Genomic DNA, 25790 nt, shown 5'->3' on the forward strand with positions numbered 1-25790 from the left:
GTGTAGCTAGGCAAGAACATTTTGGCCACTGTGACACGCTGAAGACTATTGTTTCAAAGTGAGCTTCGGAGGATCAAAATCCACTTCCTCAGACACTTTTAAACATCTCTGCTGGAGTGGGGGGGGGAACCCCTCTACATTTTAATACATAATTTTAGGAATATTTGAAGTTGCACGTTTAAAAACAATAAAGTGGTTTCTTAAACGAAGAACGAAGGGCAAGCTTTGTACTGTACTGTATAATATACCCGGACTAGTAAGAGGGCTGCGGAGAGACAGCAGCAGCACGAAGAGCGTGAGCTAGAGGAGGAACCGTCCAGTTTCCTTTTGTCCTCCCTGAACGCCGCCTTCACCTTAACCGAGGCAAAGGCAGCGTCTCGTCGGCCCCGTTCCCGAAGGCCTGGGTTAGAAGCCAGCCTCGGGAGCCCAACGCCGACCGGCCGTGACGGTGGCAGAAGGCCAGCCTCCTTTATCTGTCGCACGCCTTCGGAAGCCACCCCGCCTCGGAGAGGCAAGGCCCGGTTGCGGCCCATCCCTCATTCCCTCCCTCTGCCGGCTGGAATCTGGGGGAAAGGTGAGAGGGAAGCGGAGCCAAAAAAAGGAGGAGAAGCTGCCGCCTCCCTCGCAGTCATTTCCAACCGCTGTTGTTGTGACTAGCATTTGAGGGACGGAGGGCCTCCGCGGCCCGCGCTGAGGCCTCACAAACGAGCGACCAGCGGCGAAGGCCCGGGCTGTGAGGTGAGTGCAGGCGAGCAGCAGGCGCCGGGAGGCTTACTCAGGACAGTTGTGGAAAAAAAAAAGGCAGAAAGCAGGCCCAACACGTCCAGAACTCTCCATTTCTGTGTCTTTTGAGACCATTCTGTTTTCAGTCGGCCCTTCCACGGACTTTCTGGGGCGTAGTTGCCCGGTCTTGTTCTCCGGCCTCTTGCTCCGTGAGCCCTTATTTTCCCCGCTGAAAACTCTTCCTCTTGCCGCCCCCAGCCCGCCATCCTCGGGGCTTTTCAGGGCAGCAGGTTATCCCCCTGGCTTTCACGGAAGGGCTCTGGAGCAGTGTAACCTGACAACACTGCAAGGTAAACAAACACACGTGAAGAGCAATGCCTTTTGCCATTAAAAAGCACGATAAAAATCAACCAGCCCATATTCAGGCACGTTCCACGGTTTTAGACACGTTTAAAGTCGGGCACGGGGTGGGGGGAAGATAACACAATTCTCTTTTCGCTGCGTCGGAGGAGTGGATCCCGCTCAGTCAGATGCATCTTGGCAGGTGAAAAAATAGCTGATGTTGTTGTTTCGACTTATACCGCCCCTATAGTGCTTAGGCGATTTACAACATAACTATACAGTACAAACAACAACATTCCAAGGCTCCCCACTATTACTGTAGTAGGAACACATTTGCTGTAGTGGACTCAGTGAAACACTATCTGCAGTTTTAGGACTGATTGCCATGGGTCATACATATACTGTACCATATAAACGATCAGTTGTCTAGGTAGGAGTTCAATTCTTTTTTTTTCGCTGCACTGGATGTGTGTCAGGTGTTTATCAGATAGTAAGGGTTTGCTGGCAAGATGCTCCTCTTCTGATTGCCCTGTTTAAATTTGTGCACCTCTCTGTGACACTTTTGATTCAGTGTACAGTACTGTGCCCAGGCAGAGAGAGGTGCACAGTGTGTGATGTTATGGGCATATGTAAAATTTCACAACAATTGATAAAGATTGGCAGGGCAGGGTCTGGACCAAGGTCCTTTAACACAGCCTGCTGTTGATGATAAACAATGAAGGGGAGCCAAATGGAGTGCTGTTCAGGTAGTCACTAGGAGACATGATGACGGAATGGTGGAGGAGTATACTTATCAGAGAAACCTGATTTAAGATGGCATCGGACAGCAGGTCTGTTTTCCTGTTTGATGTAATGATGGTTTTGTTGCTGGGTCTAGTCTTGTGCTAATTTAAAAAAGTGAAGTCCTGTAGACAGAAGACATGCGTCCCAACATTAGAAAAGGGGAATACACAGCCTGAAGAGAAATAGAAAGGTGATTTGGATATTTTTAAATTGCATGGCATGCAAATTCCCCTGAAGGGGTTTGAAGAGGACACCGGCTGCTTCTGCTAGAGCAGACCTGGACAAAGTTTGGCTCGAGGGCCACATACGGTCCGTAAGCCACTCCTGTCCGGCCCACGGACAGTTTTGAACATCAAAATCATTTACTGTATAGCTTTTTGTCTAAAGTTGATCAGTTGCTTATCTTTAACATACCGCAAAAAAGCTCTGTACTATATATGAAGAGTAACAAGTTTAAAATAAAAACAATTATAAATCACTGTTTCATTTTATTTTTAAGTAAAGTTGGTTCGGCCCCCGAACACAGTTCAGATTTTTCATGTGCCCCCCCCTATAGAAATTAATTGCCCACCCCTGTGTAGAGAGATATTATAAACATCAGCAGGGAGTTTTTGTAACACTAGCACTACCCTACCTGTTGGTGAAAGGAGAAGCAGAGTAGTGCAGAAGGGTTAAATATAATCTTTTTTAAATCCTGTGTTTTATAAGTTATGATAACCAAAGTACACAACAGTATTATACAACAGAGCAAACTAAATAAAAGTTAGCATAACACAACTGGTTTAATCCAACTAAGGTTAATCTAACAGGAAAATCAGTACCAGTCACATTTCAGTGGGAGGGGCATTCTAGAGAAAGGGGATCACCTCAGAGAAGATCATCAGCCTAGTAATACACAGTGAACTTAATTGTATTCCTAAAGGATGGTCCTTGAAAAGGAACCCAGAGGCAGGTTGGTACAGGGAGATATGCTCCTTGTCCATGAGCAGTGCACTTATCTTTTCACAGGTTCATGAGGGTTAAGAACTTAAAGAGGCTAGAGATAGGAAACATGGCCTTTGCAGCAGCAGATCAGCAAAAATGTAAAGCAGGTTATCTTTTCAACCCCCAAAGCTTCCCAGAATGTATCCATCATGTTAACTGTTGCTATATTTCACATCAACTTTTGTTTGCACAAAACCTACTGTCAGCATTATTTCTCTATGGAGGAAGGATCATTATATTGGCGATTGCTGATGTTTGAAAGGTAAAGTGGTTACTGGACAAAAGAAGGCATTTGCAGAAACTGAGGTACTGGAGCTCTCTGTCCTCCCATATTTTGTTTAGATCCTTGTGGTATCATAGTAGCAGTATTGAGTTTTAGTCCTCTAGGTATCTTGATTTTAACCTGCAAAAGCCTTGACTGCCATGGAAGAATTGCGAGAGTTGTAATTGAAAGTATCTAGAATACCAAGAGTTCCTCGCATATCTTCAGACCCTTCATAGCGCCCTAAATGACTACGGCATGACTGAGGTATGTGGTAGCACTACTCATCAAAATCAGTCGAGATGATCTGAACCCTCAGATTTAAAAAACAACCACCTAGTGTAACAGCTGGTTTTATGACTGTTTTGAAATACTTTACAGAAAGACAAACAAGCGGAAGAGCAATGCTGTTTACATGTAGCAGTGAAAATTATCCCAGTTCTGGACAGTAGGTGGGGATGCTTTTCTGCATTGTGTAAGAGAGATGCAATCTTCTCTTACTAGTTCTCATGTGTAAATATGTAATACGACCTGAAGTGTAAAATATATTTACTATTTGCTATAGACTGGCATTATGGAAAATCAAGTGACTGATCATTCTGAGGAGCGTACATTTCAGTACCAGAATTCTCTTCCTTCACTACCTGTTCCGGCTCTTGATGAATCTTTAAAGAAATACCTTGATTCAGGTATGTCAGTTTTTAATGATTGTTTAACCGATGTATATTGTAGCTGGTGGCTATGAATCTGTTGGAAACAGTACTTTTTGTTTTCTGTTTAGCCAAATATCTTCACATAAATTAAAATCTGTTGATGATGGAAGTTTTGAAACAGATTGTGGGGAGAGGTAGCATTTGTGTATTTCTCACTGCTTTCTCTGGTACTGAAGCCAAAACAATGGTGTACAAAGGTTGAATAGTTCTGTCCAGTCAAAATTTTTAAATGAAAAGCCAGATGAGAGGAGCTTGAAATCATAAAATGTATGGAGTCTGTTTAGAGAATAAGGTCCCATTACTTCTGTGAAACAACAGTTGTTCTTCAGGTAATAGGAGGGGGTTTTCTGATAGAAATGTGAACTTTTTCTCAATGGGATAGCAGCAAATAGAATGCACAATGTACAGTGTTTCAAAAAGTAATAGATGTACCATGGCATATATATATTTATATTATAGTATATTAAGAATATATTATAATATATTAATTATATATTATTATTATTTATATTAATTAAATTTAGGTTCCAGATAGGAGCCAGATAGACTGCACCAGCCCCCAAAATAGCACTTCTTAGCTGTTTTTAAATAAGAAAAATTAGTGTTCAGGTGGACACTTCCCATTTGTTTGAATTATTTCATTTTGAGGGCTGGGTGGGCATAGGGGAACTACCCAAGGCCTCCAGAGTGAAAGCATGCAGTCCCAAAACTTCCAGGAATAGAAATAACACATTAAAAGGGGGGGGGGATACAAAAATAACAAAAAAAACCCAACCCCAAAACCAGACAAACTAATGCTTTTTAAACTTTTGTTGAGGCTCTGGAATAATACCCTGCAGAGCTCCATAATGTCAACACCTGTTCAAGGTCACAAAGAAGAAAAAAAAGCAGGACAGAGCTAGACTGATATAATGGTTAAATCATAGGCTATGCTATGCCCACAGAGAAGTACAAAGTGTATGGTTGATGATAATGTAGCGCCCAATAACCAGGCCAACAAGTTTTAGGATAGTTTCACAAAGAGCCCTCCCTTATGGCACAAGAAACTGGTTTTTGTCATGTTAAAGTAGGGAGATGGAGCAGAACCAGTCCAGTCCCCAACACCAGAGATCAAGGGGAAAATTTGCTGTGTACAGCTCTTAGTCGTCCTGAGCCCACTCCTTGGGCAACTTAAGGACAGACTCTCACTTAACCATAATGCTGAACCAAAATCCTCTGTTTCTGCTACTATTATGTGTTCTGTTGTATTATCAAGGTGGAAGAGACTTATAATGACCCTGATAGAGCTTTCAAAGTAGGTGGGGGTATTTAAGGGGAGTATTAGTTCCACAACCCCTAACCCCAATGAGTTTCCATGGCTGAGCAGGGGAAAGATTCAAGCCCAGGCCTCCAGAGTCCTAGTCCATCGTCCATTGCGCTATCCACTACACCATACTAAGTACCACCCCCCCAAAAAACCTTTTTACTTGTCATGATTAACCATGACTAAATTTCATGCATTTATTCCAGTGTATTAGTTTACTATTGTCTGAACACAAAGTCCTTTCAGTTTAATTAATGTAACGCTTTCACAAGCCTAAGAAATAAGCAGCTTGACTGTGTTCTTAAGGGACAATACTGTATATTAGTTGCACCAGCCTATTAGAATTCTATAGGAATGCATGCAGGTTGTCTAATAACCAGGAAAAACACCCCTTTCCACACTTCCATGTATCTGGATTATTGCAGTAAACGAACAAAATGGCTTGCTTCAGTTGAACACTGACTCTTCTTTGGGCTTGGTGAGAGCTTGTCACTTAACATGAATCCATAGTAATTGTTGACGCGGAGTAATTCATTCATACTTATTTTTGGACTTGTATCCCACCTTTTAGAAAATGAATTTGAGGCATAATGTCTTGTATGTTGTGATGAATATTGGATGGCCACATTTACAATCCGTTACAGTATTTGACATCACAGACATGCGTGTATATGTTCTGAATCTCACTGACATTTGGCTTTAATGAAATAGTTCTCTGCAGAGACTGTAACCTATGCCTTATTTTTTCTGTAGTCTAATTTAGAAGTACTTCAGAGCATCAATAAAACTTAAGAGACATGTGTTCTGATATTTGTGTTTTACAGTGAAACCTTTTCTAAATCATGAAGAATATCAACGAACTTGGGACATAGTAAAAAGATTTGAAAATGGGATTGGGAAGGAACTCCATCAAAAGTTGCTTGAAAGAGCTAAAGTGAAGAGGAATTGGGTATGTGTTTTTGAATATATGAACGTTCTCCATCTAAATGTGCATGGATATCAGTTTCCTACAGTATACAGTAATAAGAAAGTAAGAAAAGGATTCAAGAACTGTTTTAGAAATATGAAGGATTAGATTAAATATTTTGGTCCTTATCTGTGTTATTGCAACTTTTGGGTCAAATTATTCATCTTGATAGAGTCTTAGGATCAAATTCTTTATTTGTTGCTGAAATCCAGGACAGGTACCCTGTTTCCCTGAAAATAAAACCTAACCCGAAAATAAGCTCTAGTATGATTTTTCAGGATGCTCGTAATATAAGCCCTACCCTAAAAATAAGCCCAGTTAAGTGAAACTCCACCCCTCTACTTTTGTGTAGCAACCAGGAGATGATGACATGACTGTATTTGAATAAATGTAGACTATTGTACATGAAAAAAAATCCCCTGAAAATAAGCCCTAATGTGTTTTGGGGGCAAAAATTAATATAAGACCCTGGCTTATTTGGGGGGAAACACGGTATTTACCAAGAAGTAATTTGCTCACAGTCATTCTGTAATATTTAGATTTATTCTGATTTCAGTCTGTTCAAGTCATTAGAGTAATCCCACCACCACCCCACACAGAACCCACCCACCCCCCGATCACGGGGGACTACTGGTATAGAAGATTGCTCTTTGAGTGTTATACATTCAACCCTTTTTGAACTTGCTAAACTATGTTTGCTATTCTATGCATCCCAGCCATTAAGTACTGTTGTCTACCCTGAGGCCATGGGATTGGCTCCATAGTTGCAAAATAATATCTGTGTTAACAATTTATTGCATAGTTAACTGTCTTTTTTTCCCCTTCAGCTGGAGGAATGGTGGCTGAATGTAGCCTATCTTCAATCACGTATAGCAACACAAATCTATCACAATTTTGGAGGGCCAGGCCCTTATCTTGAACACTACTGGCCACTGAAAGAAGGGACTCAAATAGAAAGAGGCTCCTTAACTGTATGGATTACCTTGAAATTCTGGGAGCTAATGAGAACGTAAGAAATTAAAAAGCACAATGTATTTGTTTATATAGTATTGTACCGTTTCTTGTCTCATAATTTTTTTGCATGCATAGTTGCTGATGTATTCGCGAAGGCTTTCATGCCCGGGATCTAATGGTTGTTGTGGGTTTTTCAGGCTCTTTGGCCGTGTTCCAAAGGTTGTTCTTCCTAACGTTTCGCCAGTCTCTGTGGCCGGCATCTTCAGAGCACAGAGTGCTGTCCTCTGAAGATGCCGGCCACAGAGACTGGCAAAACGTTAGGAAGAACAACCTTCGGAACACGGCCAAAGAGCCTGAAAAACCCACAACAACCGTAGTTGCTGATGTTCATAGATAAATTGAAAAGTTAACTATGTGTTTTAAGTTCTGTGCCTAGGTATTTGGGAAAAAGCCCTAGTGAAAACAAACAAAAAACCAAAGCAAAGTGTGCTGCTTAAAGCACTCTCTTGGTAGTTTACAATTTTTTAATTAATTATACAGGCTACACATTGCCCCCACCCACCCCCTGCAAGCTAGGTACTCATTTTACTGACCTTGGAAGGATGGAAGGCTAAGTCAACTTCAAGCCGTTTGTCAGATCTGTTGGTATTGAACACTGACCGTGAACAGAGTTTGGGCTGCAATACTACAGTTTAACGACTGTGACATGAGTCTCTCTTGTGAACTCACTGGGGGTTTATTTTTGAGTGGGTGTGCAGTGCACTAATATGGAAGAAAACAAAAACTTCAAAGGTTTTGAAGTCTGAGCATCTGTCCTTAAGTAAAATCCTTCAAATGCATTTTCAGCTTTTTATAGGGCAACCCATGGCCCTCAGTCTGATCTCATGCAGCCCTCAGATTATTTTCCAAAGCCTTATGCAAGAATTGAGTTCAGATGTCTGCAGGAACTATCTGATCCTTGCTTGGTACTCTACTGGGTGAGGAGGAAGAGAAGAGGGAGAAAATGAGGTGTCAGAAAAACAAAAGGGAGGACTGCAGAATGGGAGAGAAAGCAGAAGATGTGCATGTTTCAAATCCTGTCCCAATACTGCCATCACCTCCAGTTCCTCCCACCACTGCTGTACAGCTCCCAACAGATTGCCCTTCTGAAGGAGTGCAGCCCTCAGCTGTAATAAGATCAGCTGCTATATATAAAGGCTGCTACTCTTGCTGTAGAAGAAGGTTGACTGCTGGAATAAGTTCAGCTGAATCCAGTGATGTTTCTTCCAAGTAGATATGCATGGTCTTGCCAGTTTTAAGTGTTTGACTTGAAAGTGTATACATTTCAAAGTACGATGTGGATCAAAACAAACACCTCCCTCTTCTTCCTCAGCCCATCCAGAAGTCACACAGATTTCCACATATTCAGCACAAAGGTGTGCAGGGGTGTTTATCACCATGTTTAACTGAACATATTAAATACTTATTTTTAAACTTGTATTCCATCTTTTAGAAAATAAAAATTAGGCAGACTGTCTTGTACGTGGTGATGAATATTGGATGGACATTCACATATACCAGCATTACCATGATTGGGATTTATTCTTTATTGGGGCTGCAAATCATAGACACACTAAATGTGCTCACAACACCTATATGAACCTTCATGCTAAGCTAGTAAGAGTTGGAATGACTCTTGGGTGGAGTCAGAACATGGAAGATATTATTGGAAGACATACCTACAGTATGTCATCATCACACTCTGAGTCTTGCACATTTTCAGGCTTAAAAACTGAATAGGGCTTTTATAAGTGTAAACTAAGAAAATAGAGTGCAACTTACTAGTTTATTGATACATGGAAAGATGGTAAGTCTTCAGAATATTAGTCAAGCTCACTGAGTGAAGATTCACACCTGATGTCAAATATGGTAGTCATTAACAAAATGCAGGCCTTTCTAATGTAAAATTAGAATCTCAATGTATTTTGTTCTTTTTGTTGCAGAGAAAAGCTGCCTGTCCATAAGTCTGGAAATGTCCCTCTGGACATGGATCAGTTCCGAATGTTGTTTTGCACATGCAAGATTCCAGGAATTACACAGGATTCCATTGCTAATTATTTCAGGACAGGTAGCAAAAATCTGCTCTATATTAGAAGAAAAGTCATCTTAATGTCTCCTCTGTATACATGTCTGTTGCTTAGATAAAGTGCTCACCAGTTGTATCCAGGCTTTAGTTTTATATTCATCTATTTTGGAGAAAGCCCAAATGATCTGAATAAGATTTACTTATAGAAGTTCTGTACAGGATTGCATTAGTTTGTGTCTCTGATTTAAGAGATGCCATAAAAGTGGATTCTTGGGTTTCTTTTGTTAGCATTGCTTTTATATGCTGTCAGGTTGCTTCTGACTTATGGCAGTCTTATGTATTAGTGACATTCAAAAGTTTTTTTTAATTAACAGCTTTGCTCAGATTTTGCAAACTAAAACCATCACTTCCTTCACTGAGGCCATCCATGACATGTTTGGGGTGTTGGCTTTTTTTTCCTGCTGTTAGTATTACAGTCAGGTTTAACTTGAAGTGCAGGAGTCCAGAGGTGAATAGTTTGATTTGATTATTGTTACTGTGAGAGGTAGTGTAGTAGGTGTTGAGTTTTAGAACTCAAACTAGACAAAAATAAACAGTAAAGACCTTAACTCTTAGACTTGGGATCTTCCAAGAAAAGACTAACTTGCATACTGCACCAGGTCCTAGTTATGAATGGATTTCAACAGACACTGAATTAGTGTTACTGTTAACAAATTGTTCATCTAAAATGAAGATCAAGCTTGCCAGGCTCAGTATCATAGATAACTCTTTTGCTTCAAGGCTATAATCCTTTGAAGACCTGTATTGGAGTGAATCCCATTGATATCAGGGTGGTTTACCTCTGTGTAAGTTAGAGGGAAGCAAAATGTCAGCTATGAGTGAGATTTTCAGATTTTATTGGAGAACCTTCCTGTTCAGAAAGAAAGTCCCAGCTTAGCACTTGGGCTGGAATAGGAAGCTTGAGTAGAGCCTAGCCTAGCTAAGCCTCTGAATCTTCCAGCTGAGGCCTTTCTTCCACATAAGCCTCATGTAGGTGTGTGTAAGGTATCTGTCAAAAAGAACTCTCAGAATGGAGAATTATATGATTTGGAATCTTGTAAGGCATTTGAGGAGACAGTCATGGCTAAAAAGTGTGTATTATATTTGTAAATGTAATACACAAATATATTTGTGCTTGTGAGGCAAGAACAGAAGGCTGAAATGGCTCTTTGCTTAAGGCTATGTAAATAAAGTGTAAGACTTCTGAATAAATACAGTGGTGCCTCGCACAACGATGTTAATTGGTTCCAAAAACAAAAAACCGTTCTGTGAAACATCGTTCTGTGAAACACCATTTCCCATAGGAATGCATTGAAAACCGGTTAATCCGTTCCATTTGGAACGGATTGCCGTCCTTAAGCGAAAATCCCCATAGGAAACATCGTTGAGGGAAACGCGGCTTGGACGGCTTTTGAATGGCTTTCAATGGAGAAAACAAAAAATCACCAAAAATTAACGAAGACTCAGAACAACACCAAATTAAGTTTGCATAGGTTTCAGGAGGTGGGCTAACGATAGCAAGCATTTAAAACACTTTTCAAACAGTTTAAGGCACTTTTACAGGAGCGAAAAGGGACATCGTTGTGCGAAAATTCCCCATAGGAAACATTGTTGTGTGAGGCGGCCAATTTTTCAGGAAAAGCCATCGTTGTGTGAATTTATCGTTGTGTGAGGCACTCATTGTGCGAGGCACCACTGTATACATAAGGTTGAACTGCTAAGGCTGCAGTCCTTGTGTGCTTTCTTAGGATAAGTTCCTGTGAATTCAAACTGGCTGACTTTGCAGTTGACTTTTTATGTACTCCTGAATCATCTATCAGCTGTACTGTCACAGCGGTTGAAATCCAGTAGTAGGTTGCAACTAGAGTAGGGCTGTTGAATGAGTTGAACTTAAAGAGTTCAGTAGATTCACCAAATCTCCACTGTTTAGGTGGGCCTATTCTGGTTGTGATTTATTACTGGATTTCAACGAGTGTTTTGTAACAGAGCAGTTCATAGTCCTGGCAGGTGGACACCTCTTCACAGCCTTCTTCAGAAAAAAAACACATGTAATTTTTATTCTTATTAACCTTGCAGTGCAGATTTTGCCATAGTATTTTGCACAAAGAAGCACATTTTACCCTTAAATACTTTGCAGGTGATGGCCACCTTTGTACCCAACAGTAAGCTTTTGAGTTGGTCAGAATTCTGGATTACTCTGTACAAGCTGCATGTTCATGCACACAGTTCAGCTGCATATTTCAGATTTGTTTAGTTGATCAGGCCAGGAGGAATAAGGAAAGGGCATATGGACTTACATGCACAAGCAGAGATCTCATTCACATTAAGCCAGGAGTCACCAGAATCCTGGCTTACCATTATGCACGTACAGTACATGGCCAGTTCCTGAAGGAGATTGTTGCACTCACTTTATTTGTTAGAGCACCTTGGCTCACATTTTGTGATGACTGCATGAGTTCCCTAATGAAAAAGTCCTGTTAATTGACTTTCCCCCTCTTTTTTTCAGAGAGTGAAGGTGAATGCCCATCTCATTTGGTAGTGCTGTGTCGAGGTAGAATTTTTGCGTTTGATGCAGTACATGATGATCATATATTGACCCCACCAGAGATTTTTAGGTATATTAAAAGCAAACTATGCATGTTTATTATCATAGGATTCTGACTTCTGCCAATTCAGGCTGTTGGCCTGTTGGATCTCCATGTTGTTAACACTGGCTGTCAGCAGCTCTCCACGGTTTCAGGCAGAATGTTTTCCTCTTACAGGAGATACAAAGTTATCAATCTGGGACCTTCCACATAGAAGGTGTATACTTTACAACTGAGCAGCAGGCCTGCCCAAGTGCTGGGTAATACATGCTGAAATCTGTCTAAAAGAAAAGTAAAATATTTATTGTATTCTCAAAGGCTTTCACAGCCGGGATCTGGTGGTGGTTGTGGGTTTTTCGGGCTCTTTGGCCGTGTTCTGAAGGTTGTTCTTCCTGACGTTTCGCCAGTCTCTGTGGCTGGCATCTTCAGCCTACTCCTCTTCTCTGAATGTCAGGAAGAACAAACTTCAGAACACGGCCAAAGAGCCCGAAAAACCCACAACAACCAAAATATTTATTCTGTGCCATTTAGAAATATTGAGGGCAATCTTTGTGAGGAAGATAATATATCTTTCGGAAGGTTCTGTGCAAGGTCCATGGAAATGAATGAAAAGTACATTGCAGCAGTATTTGTGGACGGGGCAGGCTATATTAGAATTATACTTCAAAATGAGTTACTTTGCTTCCACACTAATACTTCAATTGTAAATAATCAAAAGAAGTGAGTAATTAACTGCTCCTCAATGAAGGTGTTTAAGAATGACAGCAGTGACAACTTTGAGCAGCTGCTGTCTACCACAAACATCCCACAATATAGTTGCTAAGCATAAGCAAGATCACCACTGCTACTAAGAGGCAATGGGAGAAAATGGCATCTGCTGGGAGGACCACTGCTTTGACTTGTAAGTCCTCCCCCATTCTGTTGTGTTATGTCACACAACCAGTACCACTTGCATGCTAACTCCTATTTTCATTTCCTCTTGCATGTGATGTGGAAAATGAGTGGGAGTATAATTTTAATTCTCTGTTCAGCAATGCCTCTGCAGCATTAAAATTTCTTGTGTGGAAGCAACCTTGAACGTTTGTCTAACGTATTTGTCTCAGAGGACATTAGTGCAATCTACAAATGACAGGGAATATTTAATGTACTGTGCACTTAAAAAACCTCTCTTGGTCTGAAGAAAAAAAATTAAAAGCTAGGAAGAGAATACAACACATATAGGACATAGAGATGCAAATAGGTACTTTAAAGAGAAATTGACCAGCAAAAGGCAGTGAGTATAAATTTCTCCTGGGAATTTCTACTGAAAACAGTGTATGTTTTGTGTGTGTGTGTGTAAATATTAACTGTAACTGTTATTTTGTATCTGATCTAGTAAGTAGCTTTAATATATTCCTTCCCCCCCCCCAAAAAAAAAATCCGGCTTGAAGGCAACTTTCCTATATCCAGAGGAGGTGCCACAATGAACCTGAGGGGCCAGGATTGGCTGCCTTAACCTCTGAGGAAAGAACTCCATGGGCAAAGGTTAGGAAAATCTTTTTCTCTTTTTAGGATACAGACGGATACATACTTTGACATTTCAATAGCCTTTCATTTGTCTCTCAGACACGTGACTATCTTGTCAACCTTGATCCAAAGAACCTGGCCTTGTTGGAGAAAATTCAGAGCAGCTTGTTTACAATCTGCTTGGATGAATCAAGTCCTCAAGCTATTCCTGAAGATTATACAGAGGTACTTATGGAGTGGTGTATCTCATTCTGTATCATTTTCAATAGCCTCTTCAGTGTTATATTGAAGAGTTTAGATATTTTGAAGTGATTAGTTATATTTGCCTAATTTCTGTAACTTCAGATTAGAAGTGCATTACTCCACTTACCTATGTGTACCATGTAGTCGGAGGAGCCATACAAATGAAATGTCATTGTTAACCCTTGGCTGTAAAGTGGGTTCATCTTGACAGCTTCCTCTCCTGTCATCTTGCTGTTTTGCCTGACCTTATAAAGAGGTTCAAATTCACATTTTTCCTGCTGGTTTTCTCTTACTCTTTAAATGTAAATGTGGCAAATTTCTCTTTCATAATTCATATGTTGTTTTTTTTTTTTTTACTTAGATCACAAAGTTGTCACTAACAGGAGATCCAACATTACGCTGGGGAGACAAACCTTATAACTGCATTGTATTCTCAAATGGTGCATTTGGGTCAAATTGTGATGTAAGTTTTTTTTTCATTTGTGAAATCAGCATATTTTCTATTCCTCAGAATCTTTGCATACAGTCTTCCTAAATGTGGAAGTCATGTTCTGCCATTTTGCATAGCAATTTCAGTTTCAGAGATCAGTTTTGGTAAAGATCTTAAATATCTTTAAAGTTTTAAAATGAGTAAGTGTGGAGAATACATATTTTTATACAGTAGATCCAGATTTAGGCATATGCAGCCAAACATGTAAGTCATCTTCTGTCAGCTCAGTTGCACATATCTAAATTTGGCTTTAACTCAATCTGTAAATCACAATTTATAAAGTCTTTGCTTAAGCCATAGAGTGTCCTAGTTGGAGTGTTCTAGCCTAACTGGATAAACAGTAAATAGAAAAGAAGTGTAATATAATTAGAAAACCAGATGGCGTTGTACCTTGTGAGAATATTTTTAGAGGATAGAGATAATCAAGATTGGCCATCCATTTATTGCTCTGTATGGTAATGTTTATATTTTGTATGTTCCAGCATGCTCCTTTTGATGCTATGGTTTTGGTAGCCCTCTGTTCTTTCATTGATGCCAAGGTCATTGAGTCAGAGGGAAGATGGAAGGTATGTAAATCGTTACCCCTTCCATACCAGTTGATCCAGTTCTGTGCCTATAGAAATAAATCCCTTGGTTCTCTCTTTTTATTTTGAAATGAAATATAGGGCTCAGACAAAGTGCGGGACATTCCTTGGCCAAAGGAACTTGCATTTACATTGGATCAAAAAGTATTGAATGACATTGCCCTTGCCAAGGACCACTATAAAAAGAAGGTATGTACTTTGTATCTCTTCTTCTACAAGCCTTGGGTACCTGCCTGTTGGGGCATCCTCTTTGTTCTTTTTCTTTAAAAAGTGAGATCCCTAAATGTAGCTACAGATAAATCCTGTAACTATCTTTATCTAAACCAAAGAGTGAGTTCAAATGAGTTCCCTGGATTCTCCTCCTTGAATCTATTTCCGTCGGGTAAGGGAGATAAGAATAATTTATAATTTGAGTATTATTTTTTTGGATTTTTGTATAAGAGACTGTTGTTGATTTTCACCTGACTTTTCAATGTATAATTTTTCTGTTTCTCAGACATCTGACGTAGAGCTGGTGAATTATGCCTTTACATCCTTTGGGAAATCACTGATCAAGAAACAGAAGCTTCATCCTGATACATTTGTCCAGCTTGCTCTCCAGCTGGCTTATTATAGACATCATGGACAGTAAGAAAAGTTTACTTTTCCAGCAAAAAGTTTTGAGCATACAGTGTCAGTTACCATTATACTGAATAAATAAATGAATTCTGAAATATATATGGGATTGGATACATCTATAAAGAAGACCTCTTAGTTCAATGAAGGATTACAGTTAGCAACATTTTCTATAAATCCCATTGTTTTCAGTGTCTGATTTTGCAGATGAACAACGATAACAATTTGCCCCAAATACTCATACTTGTGTGTAATGAAATGTTTGTACGTATAAAATGCTTGCCCTTCTCCTTTCCCTCATGGGCACATGAAATTTTAACAGCACAGTCAAATCCAATAATCTGGTTTCTTCTCTGTTTCTTTTATTTTTCTGTTCTTCCCAAGGTCCTCATGTGGTAATGCTTCTGATACTATTTTAATTTTATTATATGTTCATTTGTCTTTTTAAAACATTTTGATTGTGAAGGCTCGCCCTAGAGTACAAGGTAAAAGAAAATATAATAATTTAAAAAATAATTAAATTGCAAAAAAGGGGGGGAAAGGGAAGAAAGAATTTGAAGTTCCTACATTTTCCCCAATTCTTTCGAATAATACCTGATGTAAGTGTGCAGCAGAGTGTTTCAATGGCTGTCACATTTTGAGCAGTTTCTTTACTACTCTTTGGAAACAAAACACACCAACTGCTGTATCTGTTTTAGTCTGTAAACATTCAGTCAAAAATAGTAGAGTCCTATGGCACCTTAAAAATTGTCATTCTCAGAATTAGAGGATCTGTAGTAGGAGCTTGAAAGGAATAGGTTTCCTTTGTTTTTCTAACAGAAAGAATCCCCAAACTCTGATTTAAAATGTAAGCAAATATAAAGTGCTATAAGGTGAGTGATTTCAAGAGGCTTCCAAGTGAAACTGTGAAGCATGCACTTTTTTTTCAGAGTTAATGTGTAGTATAGTAATATAAAACATCTAGAACAGTGGCCATTTTAATGCATAATGGAGTTGATGTTTTGAGAAACAACAGGGATGTTTGTGCATTAAGAAAACATTAAACATCAAAAGTAGTCTGGGCAGTGTTTGTGCTTTTGAAGATATCCTTACTGTCCTGCATTTGTCAAAAAGATTTGCCTAATTATTATTACTTAATTATTAACTTTGCCTCTCCTTTTCCCTCTAACTTTGTCATATGGTTTCCCTCTTCGTCATATGGTTAGACATAGTGTTCTCACAATGGGCTACTTACGTCCCTGTCAGATGAAGGTATATCTTCCTACTTTTAACTGTCTTAATGTTCTTTTCTAGTCCAGGTTGCTGCTATGAAACGGCTATGACCAGGCGTTTTTACCATGGCCGAACAGAGACCATGAGACCCTGCACTATGGAAGCAGTCGAATGGTGTAAATCAATGCTAGATCCAGCCTTTACTGTAAGCAGATGATATACTAGAGCTGAAAAGACTTCACAGGTCTCCAGCATCTTGCTTATTTTCTTCTGTCAGTATAAAGAGCAGTTCTGATATAGGAATCAAACCTGTTTTCATACCTGCAGGCAACAAGAGTCAAAATTCAGTAGAATCATAGAATAATTGAGTTGGCAGGGGCCTATAAGGCCATCCGGTCTAACCCCTTTCTCAATGTAGGAACCAAAATCAAGGCAAATCAGGCAGATAGTTGTCTAGTTTTCTCATTGCTTCCCATGTTGGAGTGTTCACCACCTCACAAGGTAATTGGTTCCATTGTTGTACTGGTCTAACAGTCAAAAGGTTTTTCCTTATGTTCAGCCTAAATCTGGCTTCCTTGAGCCCATTATTACATGTCCTGCACTCTGGGATGACTGAGAATCAGTCCTGTCCCGCCTGTGTATAAACTGCATTTCAAGTATTGAAAAGCACTATCATATCTCCTCTCAGTCTCCTGAGACAGAGATATGTTATGTTACTTTAATCATTCTAGCTACTCCTTTCCTTCCTTCATTTCATTCATCAGCTTCTTGTGTAGCTAAAACTACCTATACTAAAGCAGTTTTTGCAGAAACCTCTTTTTGAGGTTGGAGACAAAATCCAGCATGGGGCATTGAACCTTTCTTTTTGCTAACACAAATGATGTTATACCACTGTAATCTGAGTTCCTTACTTTTAAGTGGGGCAGAAATAGGCCTCCCTCCTTTGATTTCCTTTTAGTACTAGGAGTTAGAAATGCGAGACAAAAATAAAGAACCATTTGTAACAGAAATCTGATTCTTTAGGGTGTTTGCCCCCCCCCCCTTTCCACTCTTGTTTCATTCTGTTTCCCAGGCTGTTGTGTTTTGCTTGCATTTGGTCCCTGCATTCACTCATGGCTTGCTGGATAGCTTGGTCATTGGTTGGCTGAAGTCCCACAGGGCTCTGCTTAGGTTTTGCACCTGAGAAATTGCAAAATTGATGCAAGACAAACATCCTGAGATGATATACTATACATGTTAGTGAATTATTCATTCTTTTACAGAAGTGACTTTCCTGTTCAATGTTTTCAGCCTTCCTAGGGTCACTCCATCACATTTAAGGGTCTTTCCGCTGAATAACAATTTGCAGTTGGTATTTAGTCACTATCTCTTTCAGTCCAAATCTCTTTCCTTTGTGTATAACTTGGTTCACACCTTCTTTTTTGAAGTAGGTAAAATGATTTTTTCTAGCATGGAATTCACTAGAATTTGAGCTTAGGGAGAATTTGATAGGTTTTAATCAACCAACTGTCATACCTCTTACTCTTGACCATATAAAACATTTTGTACAAGTGCTATGGAAGAAGAATTGTTGTGTATCAAACGAAAGGTCTATAGCTGTGTGAGCCAGTGGAGTGTCCTGTACTGGCCCATCTCTTTCTCTCTGAGCAGGACTTAAGTGGATAGCCAGGGAAACAGCCATCATTTGTGGATATTGTACCATTTATGAATGGAAACATATGTGTGGCTTATCTGCAAATGTTACTTAGATAAGACCGCAGAGAGTTGACTAAATACACGTACTGCTAAGCAACAAGAACAATAAAAATCCCAGTGTTTGTCTTGGATTTTCCTTTGATCTCTGCAGGTTAGGGATGTGCTTTTCAAAAGGCAGTAGTTAATGCTTTTTTTTGTAGCCAGACAATTGTTCTGAGTTTGTTGTGTTAACTAAAGTTTTCATTTTGCCTTAAGACAAACAGTGCCAGACAGATGTTTCAAAAAGCTATGAGAGAATGGTTAGGGATGCATTTTTTTTTTGCATTTTTCCTGCATAGAGCTATTTGCTTGAGGATGAATTTTCAGAACTTGTTTAGAGTTTGGAATGAATTTATCTTTCTTGCTTTACACAGCCAAATGAGCAGAAGCAGCTCATGTTGAAGGCCTTTGCAAAACACAATAAATTGATGAAGGAGTGTGAGCAAGGAAAAGGTACTTTCCTTTTGTTTCTTGGGAAAATATTTTTTTTCTTCCTCATGAGTTGGGACTTTTTCAGAAGATGAAATACTGAGCAAAGTTGCAGACCTGCCATGTTCCCCAGATCATTATGAGAGATGGGGGTATTCATTTATGAATACTCCTGCACATGTGGACATAATGAGGGTCCAGCCCCCTGGGGTTGACCATCCACTCACCACGAACTCCAGAGGTCACTGTCTGCAAGTGACTCCTGGCAGGAGGTGGGTGGATGAGCCTCACTGCAAGGTCGATGAGCAATAGGAAGGGAGCGCAGAGCTTGTGCCAACAGCGGAAGGTGAGTGGACAGTCCAGCCCCAGGGCTGGACCCTCATAATGACCATCTGTGCAGGGGTATATGAATATGAATACCTCCATCTCTAATCATTATCCTATGCTTTGGAAATGTAAGCTGTACCCTCCCTCTGCCTCCATGGAAGTGCAGGCTCCCTAACCCATCCTCCTCTCTGCTACTCACAAGGTCAGCAGGCTGAATAGATTACAGATGGTCTGAGAGACTCCATTCTACGTTGCGTCCACTGGTCTTTTTCAGAGTAGCCACAGAGAGCAGCCAAGAGTAAGACCTGACAAACCAATGGTTTTGTATTTCTTTGACAGGATTTGAGCGTCATCTTTTAGGCCTCCTGCTTCTTTCCCAAGAGCACAGCCTTCCTATGCCAGAGCTCTTCACAGATCCTGCATTCACTAGAAGGTATTTAGAAGCTTTTATATATATATTCACAGCCCTAGCAGTTCTGCGAGAGGCTGAGAAGGTGTGCTCTCTTCAAAGGTGCAAAGTTGTGGGCCTTTTACTCCTTCAAAGTGTTACTGCTGGGCCATAAGGTCCTCCAGTTCGGAGGCAACAGAGGGGGTCTGGAGGGCTCCCCCAAATACCGACTTTCCTGCTTTGAAGTAGTAGCTGAAGTACATTTACTTCCGCCAGGGTTGGCTATGAATTTTAAAAGGGAAAGCCAGTAAGTGTGTTTGTTTTATTTTGCCTCACTCTGAAACAACTTATTTTTTAATTTTGCATTTCGTTCTGTTTTCAATTTATAGCGGGGGAGGCGGAAACTTTGTGCTTTCCACCAGCCTGGTAGGCTACACAAGAGTCGGGGGAGCTGTTGTTCCAATGGTGCACAATGGATATGGATTTTTCTATAGGATTAGAGATGACAGGTAAGGATACATTTAGTACTAGTCAACAGAAAAAAACTTTAACCTGCTATCAGAGGTTCCTTGGTGCATGAAACTAAGAAATAAAGGAGAAAAGATGGGGAAGGAAGGACAGAAATGATGAAATACTTGTCAGTATAATAGCTATAGACACTGAAGGATGATGTTACTTTTGTATGGGTAATGTGACCATTAGATGGCTTGTCATGACAAGTGCCTGTTCAAGACCTCAGGTTGTACTGCTGTCCTGGTATTATTTGCCTCTGATAAAAACAACTTTCATTGCTGTGAATGGAACAAGCTTGTGAAAACTTCAGTATTTCTGTGGAGGTTTCTAATGCTGTTTAACTGTTTTTGTTGAAGGTGCAGGTAAAGAAGAGTAGCTAGTTAAGGCCATGTGCTTTGAAATCTGACTTTGTAAAAAGAAGAAGCAAAAACTAAAGGAGAAGTCACAATAGCTATGTGTAATGAGTTGCGCAAAATGTTTGGAAGAGTTTGGTTCCAATGAAGCTCTGCCACAGCCTTCCATAACTGCTTCAGTTACATTCCGCCTCAACTTCTGTTTGCTATTTTAAAGTCGGACTAATAATCAGTTACATCATGTAAGGACTACTAGCAACAAAAATCTACTATGACATATGAAAGCTGCTATATTTTTATTATAATAGTGTATTATTATTTTTAAGCATCTGTCATTTATAATACTTTTCAGTGCCCTTCGAACAAAAAAATGTACAAGCTGCTTTACACAGACCTAAATATAAATATAATCCAATTCAGATCACATAGAATTGTAGTTTCAGTGCATCAGAGCAAAAGTATAATGTATCAAGTGATTCCCAAATGCCTGGTGGAATCAGTATCTTTGCCTGTTAAGAAAGAACAGGGAAGAAATGTGCCACCAAATTAAATACCACATTTGATGACTCATGGGTTACTGCAGCAAAGCCCAGCTTCCAGCAGATGGCAAACTTACCTTCATAGATTGCAGAACCTAAAACTAGGTGCCACTAGAAAGACTTAAAACTAGAGATAGGGGGTATTTGTATATGAATAAGAATACCACTGGACAGCTGGAGTTAAATCAGCGGCCCTATTCTTTCTTCCATTCGTTCCGGAGCGCCCGGTCAGCTAGCCATTCACCAGGCTTGCAGGGAGACTCGTCTTCCTTCCTTCTGCCAGGAGTGGCTAGCTGACCAGGCACTCCAGAGTGATTGGAAGGAAGAGCGGGATTGCTGTCGCACGCATCAGAGGACAGTCTGGCCCCAGGGGGTCAGACCCTCGTTAACTCCAAATGTGCAGTTTACTTAACACTCTAATTGTCAACTCTAATCATATACATAGGGGAAGCCGCACTCTATGATACAATCTAAATTCAGACAGGGTAAAGCATTAAAGGTGAAAAAGGCAAAATATTATGTTTAAATATTGTGATATTTCACCATCCTCTACTTTTTACAAACTGGCAATCACTAACACTCTTTTTGAACAACACAAGAGGCAACTCTACACATGGACATCACCAGATGGGCAATACTGAAATCAGATTGATTATTTTCTCTGCAGCCAAAGATGGAGAAGCTCTATACAGTCAGCAAAAACAAGACCTGGAGCTGATTGTGGCTCTGATCATCAGCTTCTTATAGCAAAACCCAAGCTTAAACTGAAGAAAGTAGGAAAAACCACTGGACTACTCAGGTAGAATCTAAACCAAATCCCTTATGAATACACAGTGGAAGTGAAGAACAGATTTAAGGAACTAGATTTGGTGGACAGAGTGCCTAAAGAACTATGGATGGAGGCTCGTAACATTGTACAGGAGGCAGCAACAAAAACCATCCCAAAGAAAAGGAAATGCAAGAAAGCAAAGTGGCTGTCCAACAAGGCCTTACAAATAGGAGAAAAAGAAGGGAAACAAAATGCAAGGGAGATAGAGAAAGTTACAGAAAATTGAATGCAGACTTCCAAAGAATAGCAAGGAGAGACAAGAGAGCCTTCTTAAATGAACAGTGCAAAGAAATAGAGGAAAATAATAGCAAGGGAAAAACCAGAGATCTGTTCAAAAATTGGAGAACATTGTGTGGTTGTTGACCTTGATCCAGACATCCTGGAGAGTGAAGTCAAGTGGGCCTTAGAAAGCATGGCTAACAACAAGGCCAGTGGAGGTGATGGCATTCCGGTCAAACTATTTAAAATCTTAAAAGATGACACTGTTAAGGTGCCACACTTAATATGCCAGCAAATTTGGAAAACTCAGCAGTGGCCAGAGGATTGGAAAATATCAGTCTACATCCCAAGCCCAAAGAAGGGCAGTGCCAAAGAATGCTCCAACTACCGTACAATTGCACTCATTTCACATGCTAGCAAGATTATGCTCAAAATCCTCCAAGGTACGCTTTAGCAGTATGTGGACCAAAAAATCCCAGAAGTGCAAGCTGGATTTCAAAGAGGCACAGGAACTAGAGACCAAATTGCTAACATACAAGGGATTATGGAGAAAGCTAGAGAGTTCCAGAAAAAACATCTGCTTCATTGACTATGCAAAAGCCTTTGACTGTGTGGACCACAGCAAACTATGGCAAGTTCTTAAAGAAATGGGAGTGCCTGACAACCTTATCTATCTCCTGAGAAATCTAGATGTGGGACATGAAGCAAGAGTTAGAACTGGATATGGAACAACTGATTGGTTAAAAAATTGGGAAAGGAGTACGACAAGGCTCTATATTGTCCCCCTGCTTATTTAACTTCTATGCAGAATACATAATGAGAAAGGCAGGACTGGATGAATCCCAAGTCAGAATCAAGATTGCTGGAAGAAATATCAACAACCTCATATATGCAGATGATACCACTCTGATGGCAGAAAGCGCAAAAAATGGCCTGAAGCTCAACATCAGAAAAACTAAGATCATAGCCACTGGTCCCATTACCTCCTGGCAAATAGAAGGGGAAGAAGGCCGTGACAGATTTTACTTTTCTTGGGCTCCATGATCACTGCAGATGGTGACAGCAGCCACGAAATTAAAAGACACCTACTTCTTAGGAGAAAAGCGCCGACAGACCTCGACAGCATCTTAAAGAGCAGAGACATCACCTTGCTGACAAAGGTCCGCATAGTCAAAGCTATGGTTTTTCCAATAGCGATGTATGGAAGTGAGAGCTGGACCATAAAGAAGGCTGACCACTGAAGAATTGATGCTTTTGAATTGTGGTGCTGGAGGAGACTCTTGAGAGTCCCCTGGACTGCAAGGAGATCAAACCTATCCTGGACTGCAAGGAGATCAAACCTATCCGTTCTGAAGGAACGCTGAATGCTCACTGGAAGGACAGATCCTGAAGCTGAGGCTCCAATACTTTGGCCATCTCATGAGGAGACTCCCTGGCAAAGACCCTGATGTTGTGAAAGTGTGAGGGCAAGAGGAGAAAAGGATGGCAGAAGACGAGATGGTTGGACAGTGTTATCGAAGCTACGAACATGAATTTGGCCCAACTCCGGGAGGCAGTGGAAGACAGGAGGGCCTGGCGTGCTCTGGTCCATGGGGTCATGAAGAGTCAGACACAACTTAACCACTAAACAACAACAATACTCTTTACACTGAAATAATTATTTGTATGAATTTGTACCCTGCCCATTTAGTGGACAAGCCAGTACTCTAGGCAGCTTCCAGGAAAATTATATATATATATATATATATATATATATATATATACACACATACATACATACATACATACACACACACACACACACACACAAAATAATTAAAGGGTAGAAAATTGAGAATATAAAAACAAAAACTTGTGGCCCGGAATAAACTCAGTACAAATTAATATTCAGGATTGCTCTGCATTTTGTTTGACATTTTAAAAATTCATTATGTTATTCATGTGATCAGCAAATCAGAATTTCTCTAAACAACTGTGTTTAATTTCTCTACTGATAGGATTGTTGTGGCCTGCACTGCTTGGAAATCATGCCTGGAGACAGATGCAGAAAACCTGTGTAAGAATCTCTTCCAGTCTTTTCAGGACATGGTCAAATTAATGGCAACAGCTCAGCTGTAGAGCAGATACTGTACTGAAAATCTAGTGCCTTTGTTCCATTGTGCATTACTCTAGTTCCTGAAGATTTGAAAGTGAAGATATTAGCCAAAGGGAGTGTTGGTAATTGGTCAGAAGACTTCATGATAGTTTGCCATATACTGTATGCTAGGCAGAAATAATGCAACCTCTTTTTAAAATGAGATTTACTGCAATAACAATGCAATTTTCCTTAATTAAGTTTGCAGTAGCAATGCAAATCATGACAAATCTTCTAGTAGAAACTATGCAATGTTAAACTAAGCCTCATCAATGCAAGCAGTGGGAGTTTAATAGATTTTTTTTGTTAAGACTAACTTGTATTTCTAATGTTCCTTATGATAGAAGGTATGAGAAGATTGAATTTGGATGACACTAGTTTTTTCAATGGTACAGATTCAGCCGTCATTGCAGGGATAATGCATAATGACTCCTTTCTAGATGGGATGTGTATTGTGGATTTTTTAGAAGTATTTGAAATTACTGTTCAATGTATATTGCACCTGATATTCTCTGTCTTATGCAATGGGATTGTAGAAACTCACAAGCTTTATAAAAATATAAAAGGACAGAATGCAATGACTTGAGAAACTTGTTTTTACATTCCAAACAAAGAACAGATATTGTAACAATACTTGAAAATATACAAAACATAATGTGATTAGAAACTATCTTGACAATGTTATTTCATATGTATAATTCTCAGGATTCTAAACCTCTTTGGTATCTTAGAAGGGGGACTTTGTTTTATCAGCTATGTCATTTCTTCCCTTTGAAATAAAACCACTACAAAGAGCAGCAGGTGTTGACATACTTGATTTGTACATCAGTTGCAGCAAAATACTTTAGAGACAACGTTTTCTCATTTAAAAAAAACATGCTTTATAAATAAATTCAAAGTCAAACATGTCAGCATAAAATTAACTAAAAGTTTTCTGACTTTGCTCTTGGAAAATAGTACTGCCAGCTGTGATGAACACCAGCTTCTGATTTTTTTCTTAAGGTCCATAAAAGTCTATAGGGCTCTTAGGAGATATTCAAGCATCAGACTTTCTGACCTGACATACAGTAGGTGCGAAGTCTAATTCCGAGATTGCATGTTGGACTTCAGCCCATCATTACCACCAGCTTATTTTGTTTGACTGAGATGGTATAAACAAAACCTTTTGTAAATGCCCATTTGTAAAAAAAAATGAATTAAGAGCTCAACAGCGTCCACTTCTTAATTGGCAGGTTGTCCCGTCTGAATGTTGACTAGAGAGTAATAGATTCCTCTGGCAGCCAGCAGCTGCTGATGTGTTCCTTGTTCTATGACTTTCCCATTCTGGATCACTGCTATGCTGTCAGCATTCTGCACTGTAGATAAGCGATGAGCTATTACAATGCAAGTGCGGCCTTGTCTGGCTTTATCTAGAGCCTCCTGGACAACCTATTGAAAAGAGAATGGGAGATGATTGTCCTGTGAAAAGTCCTCCTATTTATTACAATCTATCTTTGAAAAAGAGAAAAACAACTTTTCATTTAATGTACGTTTTCAATTTTTGAATGATGAACACTCATAAAAGAATGAAGACTCTTGAAACATCATCAGATACAAGCGAATGTATACAATACCGAGACTGAACACACTGGCCAGGAATCATAGTAGATGTACTACAATACATCTAGAGCAGTGGCTCCCAACTTTGGGTAATCCATTGTTCTTGGACTGCAACTCCCAGAAACCTTCACTTAAAGTTGGGAACCACAGATCTAAAGGACAGGAGGTTCAGGAAGGCTGCTTTACAGCAGAATGGGGAATATGTGGCCCTTCAAGAGTTATTGGACTACAGCTCTTTTCTGCCCTCCCCACTGGTTATGATGCTCAGAGCTAATATATTCAGTCAGCCTAACTGGCAGTAGCTTTCTCGGTAGTAGTCTTTCCCAGTAGCTCCTGGGAATGGAATGTAGGCTCTT

The 25790-nt window shown here is 39.9% G+C and overlaps 2 protein-coding genes across 6 annotated transcripts in view; one reads left to right on the forward strand and one right to left on the reverse strand.

Moving 5' to 3' along the window:
- Window positions 1–598: 598 nt before the first annotated feature.
- Window positions 599–24632, forward strand: CROT (carnitine O-octanoyltransferase). Of its 3 annotated transcripts, none has more exons than XM_020777965.3 (17): window positions 599–738; window positions 3660–3783; window positions 5935–6059; window positions 6905–7086; window positions 9014–9138; window positions 11642–11750; window positions 13151–13244; window positions 13326–13451; window positions 13831–13932; window positions 14442–14525; window positions 14625–14732; window positions 15040–15170; window positions 16452–16575; window positions 18479–18557; window positions 19200–19293; window positions 19638–19757; window positions 23699–24632. In XM_020777965.3, the coding sequence occupies exons 2-17, from the start codon at window positions 3669–3671 to the stop codon at window positions 23817–23819; spliced, it is 1839 nt and encodes a 612-aa protein (XP_020633624.3). In that variant the 5' UTR covers window positions 599–738; window positions 3660–3668; the 3' UTR covers window positions 23820–24632. The 3 variants fall into 3 exon arrangements, 2 of the variants coding, with proteins under 2 accessions (XP_020633624.3, XP_078234804.1); XM_078378678.1 differs by lacking the exon at window positions 23699–24632 and adding an exon at window positions 20118–20260; XR_012088273.2 differs by lacking the exons at window positions 19638–19757; window positions 23699–24632 and having other exon boundaries at window positions 16452–16614; window positions 19200–19234.
- Window positions 24418–25790, reverse strand: part of ABCB1 (ATP binding cassette subfamily B member 1) — a 52174-nt gene continuing 50801 nt past the window's right edge. For all 3 annotated transcript variants that reach the window (XR_013537792.1, XM_078378677.1, XM_073003127.2), the window contains one exon: window positions 24418–25263. Coding sequence is in view for 2 of the 3 variants with exons in the window: in XM_078378677.1 (XP_078234803.1) it covers window positions 25057–25263 (207 nt within the window). In the remaining variant the exon portion in view is untranslated. The remainder of the gene's footprint in view (window positions 25264–25790) is intronic.

Source organism: Pogona vitticeps, chromosome 6 (genome assembly GCF_051106095.1).
Source record: "Pogona vitticeps strain Pit_001003342236 chromosome 6, PviZW2.1, whole genome shotgun sequence".
Classification (NCBI taxonomy): domain Eukaryota; kingdom Metazoa; phylum Chordata; class Lepidosauria; order Squamata; family Agamidae; genus Pogona; species Pogona vitticeps.

Bases quoted from the DNA above. Each gene is read 5' to 3' on its own strand.
- CROT (XM_020777965.3), top strand. From the start codon at position 3,669: ATGGAAAATCAAGTGACTGATCATTCTGAGGAGCGTACATTTCAGTAC. The intron at 7,087-9,013 runs GTAAGAAATTAA...TTTTTGTTGCAG, and splicing joins TTCTGGGAGCTAATGAGAAC to AGAAAAGCTGCCTGTCCATA. The intron at 13,933-14,441 runs GTAAGTTTTTTT...TGTATGTTCCAG, and splicing joins CATTTGGGTCAAATTGTGAT to CATGCTCCTTTTGATGCTAT.